The sequence below is a fragment of the Camponotus floridanus genome, unplaced genomic scaffold (genome assembly GCF_003227725.1).
Source record: "Camponotus floridanus strain SB8 unplaced genomic scaffold, Cflo_v7.5 scaffold110, whole genome shotgun sequence".
NCBI classification, from domain to species: Eukaryota; Metazoa; Arthropoda; class Insecta; order Hymenoptera; family Formicidae; genus Camponotus; species Camponotus floridanus.
Window position 1 is genome coordinate 529,224 of NW_020229227.1, and position 9,620 is coordinate 538,843.

The 9,620-nt window shown below is 26.7% G+C and overlaps 1 protein-coding gene across 6 annotated transcripts; it reads right to left on the minus strand.

Moving 5' to 3' along the window:
• Positions 1-249: 249 nt before the first annotated feature.
• LOC112639570 lies at positions 250-6,229 on the minus strand. 6 transcript variants are annotated; one of them, XM_025414009.1, is made up of 6 exons: positions 5,817-6,229; positions 4,131-4,275; positions 3,482-3,661; positions 1,944-2,267; positions 1,421-1,750; positions 250-476 (listed from the first exon to the last, which is right to left on the minus strand). In XM_025414009.1, the coding sequence occupies exons 4-6, from the start codon at positions 2,141-2,143 to the stop codon at positions 257-259; spliced, it is 750 nt and encodes a 249-aa protein (XP_025269794.1). In that variant the 5' UTR covers positions 2,144-2,267; positions 3,482-3,661; positions 4,131-4,275; positions 5,817-6,229; the 3' UTR covers positions 250-256. The 6 variants fall into 6 exon arrangements, 3 of the variants coding, with proteins under 3 accessions (XP_025269794.1, XP_025269813.1, XP_025269802.1); XM_025414028.1 differs by lacking the exons at positions 250-476; positions 1,421-1,750; positions 1,944-2,267 and adding exons at positions 2,438-2,499; positions 2,804-2,928 and having other exon boundaries at positions 3,482-3,575; XM_025414017.1 differs by lacking the exons at positions 250-476; positions 1,421-1,750; positions 1,944-2,267 and adding exons at positions 2,438-2,499; positions 2,771-2,928 and having other exon boundaries at positions 3,482-3,575.
• Positions 6,230-9,620: the final 3,391 nt, after the last annotated feature.

Below are 9,620 nucleotides of genomic sequence, written 5' to 3' on the forward strand. Positions count from 1 at the left end.
AGTTACTCACTGAAAAAATACTTTATTATAGTGTTTTGGAAAGCTCTTAAAACAAGCTACAAGAATATATAATAAAAAGTAGGGGATTCCATTTAAAAAATTCAAAGTGATTTTTATGTGACCTTGACGGTGCTATTCAAGGTTACACTGATATTGCTACGTAATGCATTACTTGAAACCTTACAACCTCTGTCTGAAACATTTGTTTCTAAAATGCATAGTTTTCGAAAAATTTAGGGGTTTCCATACTTTTGCCTCACCCTGTATAATCCGCACTTAACCGGTAAATTAACAGCTCCTCATTATTCATGTCATCAATTTTTAGATCATAAAAAGAATCGATAGAAAATAGGCAAAGGGATGTATTTATCTTAACAGATTGCTCGATTTCTCCATCGAGATGATATTTTACCATACTATATTCTGTCATTCTCCTATTATTGTATCCTTTTATTCCGTATAATCTGTATAACATTCTAAAAAATATGTAACTATTTTACTCATTATAAAACATTATTTTAACACAAAATTGCTTAACATTATTTTAAAACAGAAACTTATATGTAGTAAAAATTCGAAATTCTTATAATTATATAACAACTTATTATAATTTTTACTTATGATTTTGGTAATTATTCGGAAAACGGTACACCTCATCGATTTCATTGCTTTTTGGATATGTTGTAGAGGATTATATGTTGTAGAGGTTATTTTGAGTAAATCTCCGCCAAAATTAAGTCCGGAACGGTTATTAATTAATTAAGGAACGGCATTGGTTTAGGAAATATAACAAGTTAAAGTTTCAAAATTTTAATGCTTCTTGCCGCAATATCTCACCATTATACGACTCTATTCAAGAATGTAAACATGTTTATTTTTTCATAGGCACATGCTAACATTCTGTACTTTCCACGCGAAGCGAGATTCATTCCCACCACCCCCTGCTTTCGGTACGAAGCGAGGTCTATAACTGTACTTTCCACGCGAAGCGAGATTCATCCCCACGACTCTCTGCTTTCGGTACGAAACGAGGTCCATTGGCGGTTCCATTGAAAAATGTTTTCCTTTAGTTCCATTGAAAAATTTAGCACGTGTTTTTGAGAACGTAAACATGTTTACATTCCTCAATAGAATCGTATAATAGACAGTTTCTTGCGATGAGAAGCATTAAAATTTTGAAACTTAAACTTGTTATATCTCCTAAACTAATGTCGTCCCGGACTTGGTTTTTGCGGGGATTTACTCAGAACAACTTTCTTTACAACATATCCAAAGAGCGATGAAATCGGTGAGGTATACCGTTTTCCGAATATTTACCATGATTTTAATTATAAAATCATGTAAAATTATAGAAAAATTACAAATTTGTATAAATCTTTAATGAAAAATTATTTTCTCAGGTGAACGGTACTAAACGTACCCCATAGACGGTGATACACTTAAATGGAGAATATCATTTTGCGATTTGATAATCTCATCAAATTTAATTATGCCATTTTCCCACATTGTTAAGTCGAACTTCATAATATAAGAGTAGATGAAATCATTATAGGTGAAATATAGATTTCTTGCTACCCAGTCAATGCAGAGATTCTCTAGATTATTATCAAAGCTAGCTATTTTTGTGATATTATTTTCATTAATCTTCCATGTCTTTAGATCATTTCTGTCAATCCAATAAATTCTATGGTCTTGTATCAAATAAGTGACATATACTCTTGATGAATGGAGTATATGACTTACTACTGGTCTGAAAAAAAAGGAACTAGAATTGTATGGTAAAAAAATTATAGTCGAAATTTCTAATTTCATAATTATGACTACTATAATGTTGATAATAATAAACTTGTGCATAATAATAATAACTTTAACTTTATAATTATAAATGATTTATGATAATTAGCAACATTTATTTTATTAGTATACTTTGTAAAATTACATACATTTTAAAATTTACGATATTAATAATGTTTAAATCCAAGTCCCATATTTTGATATCATCATACGTTATATGTAATAATATAGGTATTGAATTTTCATGTGTAGTCGACACATTGATTAAATCCGTGTAAGGACCAGCAACAATTTTAGTATGCACACGTACTCGAAAATAATATGTCATGTTAGATGTTAGGTTGTGCATCGTGTGCTCCAATTTTGTAGTTGTGATATTTTTATCGTCGCAGGTTTCTTTAAAATCCTCGAAGAAAGATCACTGCACTTGGTACCCTTGTATTATTTCATCAGTAAAGTTAGGTTGGTTCCATCTGTAAAAGAATAACATTTCAATCTTTTTATATTTAGTAAAATTATAACAGATTTAACGTTTTTATGTGTATATGTCGTTGAATTTAAGAAAAAGAGACAAAAATGGAAGATACAAACTGAGAATTTAGATTCTTTACCTCAATGTCACAAAAATGTCGTTTACTTTTTCTGTGAATTGACTGTCGAATTGTACAAATGCTCTGAGAGATGTTGGCTTGTTCAAACCGCCTTCTAGAGATTTTGAGATCGTACATATTTATATATAAAACATAATTATATATAAAATTTAGTGGATTATCTCAGTATATTAGAAAGAAAATTCAATGTAAAAATAGAGGAAAGAGAAAATATAAATGTACTCTACAAAATATGAAAATTAGCACAGTATTGAGTTTTAAAAAAATAATATAATAATTTAAGATTTAGAAAAGTTATTGTTAATAGATGACAAAAATGAATAAATAACTTTTAATAAGATGCCAAGTATTTTTCGATAAATTACTATAGCTTAAGAAATCAAAAGTATAATATTTGCCGTGTGCTCCAATTTTGTAGCTGTGATATTTTTTATCGTCGCAGGTTTCTTTAAAGTCCTCGAAGAAAGAACACTGCACTTGGTACATTTGTATTATTTCATCGGCAAATTATGGTTGGTTCCATCTGTAAAAACATAAAATTTTAGCAAAACGAAATAAAAAGGAAGGCTAAAAGAACGTGGCGCAAGATGTTAGAGCGAAATAATAATAAAGACGATATAATAAAATAAAAAAATCGAAATAATAATAAAGACTCTAAGTAAGAGACATAATATATTAATATATAAGATATATAAGACTCTAAGTAAGAGACATAATATATTATATATATATATAAGACTCTAAGTAAGAGACATAATATATTAATAATCAGTCAAATATAAAAATATAAAAAATATGTCTGAAAAAATTTATTCGAGTGAACAGAAAATAATACATACGTAGGTTTCGATCTTTTCAAGATCCTTTTCAATGTTCGAGATGTCGTTAGAAAATAAATTAAATTAAATTAAAATTAAATTAAAATAAATTAAAATAATAAATTAAAATTAAATTTGAACCATTTTATATTTTAACAAAATTATAACAGAATAATCATTTTGATATATTTATGTCGTTGAATTTAAGAAAAAGAAAGAAAAATGAAAGAATACAAACTGAGAATTTAGATTTCCTACCTCAATGTCACAAAAATGTCGTTTACTTTTTCTGTAAATTGACTGTCAAATTGTACAAATGCTCTGAGAGATATTGGCTTGCTCAAACTGCTTTCTAAAGATTTTAAGATCGTACACATTAACACAGTTATATATAAGATTAAGTGGATTATCTCAGTAAATCAGAAAGAACAATTTAATCTGAAAATAAAGGAAAGAGAAAAAATAAATGTAAACTACAAAATGGAAATTAGCACAGTATTGATCTTTAAAAAAATAACATAAGAATTTTTTGCGTCATTTAAGATTTAGAAAAGTAATCGTTAATTCATTGCAAAAACGAATAAATAATTTTTACTAAAATGACAAGTACTTTTCGAAAAATTCCTATAGCTTAAGAAGTCAGAAGTATAATATTTGCGACTGCTTTAAAACAGAGTAATATATTAATAAAATTGATTTTACCTTAAATTATAACAATTTTTATGTACAATGTTATGTTTATATTATGCTTTTCTGTTTTTTTTTTAGGGCAGAATTAGAATTTATATTCTTTTCAATACTGGAAGATATTTTTAGATTTGATTGCCATTCTCTCTTGAATTTAAATTATATTTACACTTTTTTATCATAGATTTTGTTATTAATGTTTTATTTTTTTGCAACTTACCGATAAATTCTGGAATGATAGTAATATTTCCAAGTATAACTTCATCGACTTCTCGTTTATTTCTCACAGTCATACTATCAGAATAACTCCGGTCAGATTTGAAATTTAGTATATGATGATCACTTTTCTCGGACATTGAAATATCCTTCATAAAGTGTAACATACGAAAAGAATTAAGTGAATATCATTGAGGCGATTGTTTCTGGCTTTTAATGATAAATTATATAATATATAAAATTAAACAAAAAATTGTCATTCGTTTTTGGTTTGCTTAATAATACCGGTTTTATATATACCATTCCTAAATGATATAAATTGAATGTGATGTAGTTTTATTCATGAAATCTATTTTTTATTTATTTTTTAAGGCATCTTGCATATCAAACATAACTCATGTCAAAAAGAAAATCAATCAATAGGTTAACGAGAGTCAATGAGGATTCATAACAGCTTTTGTCAAGTACAAACAAAAGTGTAGCTCTTTGCAATCATTAAAACAATTTTGTCTAACGATTTGATTCTTTCTCACGATAGGTTAGTTAACTCTATTCAATTAACTAATACTTTTTTTTTTTAATTTGCCGATATTACTAAAGTTTTATTAATGTTTGTACTTCAAGAATAAAAAGATTGAAAAATATTGTTTCTTTACAGTTATTAGTCATAGAATTATATAAATTTTTTATTTATTACCTTGTCAAGTTTTTTCGCGAATTGTTTCGAATGTTCGTTATATTTTTAACACAAACAAATTCAGCAAATAATATAATATAATAGTATAAACCGATAATGTCTCGATAAGAATATGTGTATATAATTGTATATAAAAGGATATATGTACAATGAAAATTAATATAAATTCTGGCGATAGATGTTAGATATATTGTCTATCGAAATATTAGCGTTAATAGATACAACTTGAAGAATAGATACAACTAAAGTTGTTAAATATATTGTCTATCGAAATATTAGTGTTAATAGATACAACTTGAAGAACTTTGATGAATGCTTTTTTTATCAGACAGATTTTCTATCTCGATATTTAGTAGCTCTGTCCCGTTATATAATTATCCTAAACACAAAGAAATGATGCTAATTTTCTAAATTAATTTTATAAAATAAAATCTACATTAATATAAAGCTTTAATCAATAAATATTATATATATATATATATATATATATTATATATATATATATCTAGGAAAAAATAAAGAAATTTTAAAAATTGAAGAAAAATAACATAAAAATTTGTTGAAGCGCCATTGTATGTATATATTTATGTAGCAGATAGTAGACACAAAACTTCATTAATTTTAATAATTGTTATTTTTAGAAATAATTATTATATATATATATATATATATAAAGAGAAGGAGAGAGAGAGAGAGAGATAAAATAATACAGTCAAATTTTAAAATACCGTTTCAATTAAATCTAATATACTATATAACATTCATTTTTAAACAAAATTTCGAAACTTTAACCATCTTTTTTTACAACATCGTACATACTTTATTCTTTCATATTGAATTATTTTATTTCATCTTAGCTTATTATAGGTAGAATATATAATTTATTTTCATTCATGTTTAGTTATGTTGTAACATTTTCAGCCATATTAATAGTTATACTACTAACTGCAATAACATTCAATTGTTTCTTAGTCAAACGAAAATATATCTTACCTGCGTGAAATTTAATTCCGGACACATGGAAACATTTTCTTTCTGCAGGATGTTTAAAGTGGTATAATCCTTCGGCGTGATAGTTGCCTTTGTCAATACTAAATCTTTCAATAAAACACAAAAAATTGTTTTGTAAACATGATTTGCATTTTTTGTAAACGTTTGCACTCAATCAGTTCCCTGTTCAACCATTCCCGTTGAATTCTCAGTTAATTGTTTATCTCACTCTACTAATTCTGATGTGTTAATCGAATTGATATTAATTCAAATATATATAAATTTATTTTCGATAAATTCTTTAAAACTCAGTTTTAACGATTCGTAAGTTATTATCTTCTAATATTATGTTTTTAGATTTTTCTTTATGGTCGCGATCACAATATATACCTTATGATTAAATTATGGAATTCTTAGCAAATAAATAATTTTTTTAGGAGAACAAATGGCAATGCAAAATGATCATTTGATTGTATAGCGAACAAAGGAATTATCAGCTTTTTTTTATTAATATTATAGTAGAAAAACATCAATAAAAAAATAACCACAATCAAATCACAAACGATCAGAGAAGTTATAGAATTATAGACGTTGTAACATTTTCAGTCATATTCAAGTACACACAGCGTGTAATCGAATTCACTTGAATATTTATTATATCTTTAGTTTTAAATATGTAATTATGACAAATTGTTCGTACGATTTTGTTACTATATACAATTGTGTTACTACGTATACTTTTTAAAATCCACTATTCGTACACAATTTTTTATGATATTCATTTGATGCAGTTTGAATCAAACGATAAGTAACGCGGTAATGTGTTTGGCTGGCGATCACAATACTAACTGACTTCGAATGATCAATCTGATCATGTGTTGCCATGACGTCTTATTAGCTGCATTCCGTTTGTAATTTATTTTTTTCCACGGAGATACTCGCGTTATTTCAAAGAGAATTAAAATCTTTAAAAATTATTTGACAAAAAAGTTATACATGTATAAAACAAAATAATTCAATGTATAAATAAAAATAATTATATGTATATATAATTGTTTAATAAATTTTATTATTAACTTTTTATATTATTTTATTTCTGAGTAACTTCTCTTTGGCATAAAAGGAACCTTTACCATATAAAATGATATTCTGATTATAAGAAAATATAATAATCGATTTAAACAAGTGATTTATACGTTTTCTATGACATTCATATAATGCAGTTTGAATCAATACATAGCGTTTTTAATATAAATCTTCTAATATAAATAAATACAAATTTTCAATAGAGCACATAAATAACTAACATAAATAAAATAATTGTACGAGATATTATTATCGTTATTTGCATCGAATAAACTTATAATAACGTATATAATATAATTTTACTTAATATTAACTTAACATAATATTTAATATAATATATAATATAAAAAACTAATAATATTAATTAATTTATTATTTTAATAATATTATTGTAATTTTATATATGATAATTTTTATATGTACCAGTGTGCATTAGTTTATCCAATCAAATTCTCTCTTTCCCCGTTATAAATCAATGACTTTTTTCAAAAAAGTGATTTTCTAATGCTCCGGTCTCCTTTTGTGACTTATTCAGTCCATTCATATATTAAATGATATACAACATTTTTATTTTCAAAACTATTTTTATATTTTTAAAGAAACATTCTGCTAAGAATAATTAAGAATAATGTTGCGTGTCAAGAATAACTAAGAATAATTAAACAAGTATTTATATAATGGCCTCTTTTTTAAATTCATGCATAATAATAGACGTATTTTCAAATATTTTATAAATTTATAAAAATTTATTCCCTCCACAGCAATGATATATGTATGTACAAAGATTTATATGTACAGTTTGAAATAGGAAAAAGCTCCAATACATAATATAAAAAATTTTGAAAAGAAAATTACAATTGTGTGTTAACATTTACGAATTTACAAAATGGTTAATATTAAAAAGTGTGCAGATCTTATATAATATATAAAATACAAAAGTACACACACATGTCGAATATCTAATAAGTATCGTAAGAAAACAAACATTCGAGTATTAATACATGCATATTGATTTACAATTTTTTTCAATAATTAACAATAAGTTATTTCTATCAGTTAGATAATACATATAATAATAATATTTATTGGATTCAATATATCATCTCTTTTACGTCACTTCTTAGACCTACAATATTTTCGAGATAAAATTTAAAGTTTGATTTAATTTCCGCTGCATTGCAACTAGACAGCATTGATATTAAATGGATAGTTAACCTTTAATTACGTCAATAGATGACGAAACACAATGTTTTATGACACGTAATTGTCGTCAATAAATAACTTTAAGATATTAATCAAGAAAATTTAAACGTCGTGGCATATCACCAAATATGAGCTTTTATTGTATGCTATTTAAAAGGCTGCCAACCTTCCCTCCCCCAAGGAATGTTTAATAATTTTTTGAATGGTAACATGGGTCATGTTCAAATCAACAAACAAGAGATGATCAAGAAACTATAAAAACAGAAATGCACCTGGATACTCAAACAATTTTGTTGGCGGAAAAAATCACGTAAGAGATTACGATGGAAGGAAATAATTATTCATACGAAGAATTAACGGACATGATCCTTATTTATGGCGAGTGTCGAAAAAATCAAAGGCAAACAGTTGCACTTTACGCTCAAAGATTTCCGGACAGACGACAAGTGGACCATAGTTTCTTTCACCGATTGTGTGAGTGTGAAAGATTAAAAAGAAATGGACAATTTTATAAATCCACCAGGCTTATTCATGTTCTACAAGAAATAATTGATGCTGTACAAGAGGCTGTTATAACAAATCCTCATATAAGCACAAGAGCAGCTACCGCATTTGAACATGAATCAGGTTACTGTTCATAAAATTATTAAATATTCCCTGGGTTGGCATCCATTTAAACGGCATACAACACACGAGCTCGTACCTCGTGATATGCTACGACAAATAAATTTTTGTGAATGGGTTATTGAACAGGTAAGTATAGTTATATTAGTATAGTTATATTTAAAAGTATATTTATATTAGTATAGTGATATTTAAAAATTTATTTTCTATTTTTTTGTTGCAACCTATCAGACGTTTTGTTGTCAATTGATATTAGTCGTCAACTTTATACTAATACTTTAAACTCGATTTACGCAGGTGAATTTCAATGATGTCGGAAACGTTATTTTTATATGTTATTTTAACGTATATTTTTGAAAAATATTCTCTAGAGTGACGAGGCAATTTTTAAAAGTGACGGATGCATAAACAGACATAATGAGCATCATTATGCGCAGCATAATCCACATTGTATGAAGGAAGTAAACATTCAAGGCAGATGGGCTATAAATGTGTGACTAGGAATAGTAGGGGATCACATTATCGGTCCCGAATTTATTTAAGACAATGCAGATTATTATTTACAAATTTTTTACTCCATTGGCTTGATGAACATCTTGAAGATGTGCCACTAGTTAATAGTCTAGAAGTCTAGACATAATACTTCAACAAGATGGACATCCCGCTTACACTTCTATTTTGGCAAGAATCATCTTAAATCAAAAATTTCCTGGGAGATGGATCGGACTTCATGGTCCTCAGGAATGGCCACCACGGTCTCCGGATCTCACACCTATGGACTTTTTCATGTGGGGCTTCTTAAAAAATAAAGTTTACTAAACCCTGCCGGAAAATGCAGAAATTCTTAAAAACAGGATTCGTAATGTGTGTGCATAGATTACACCTCTCATGCTA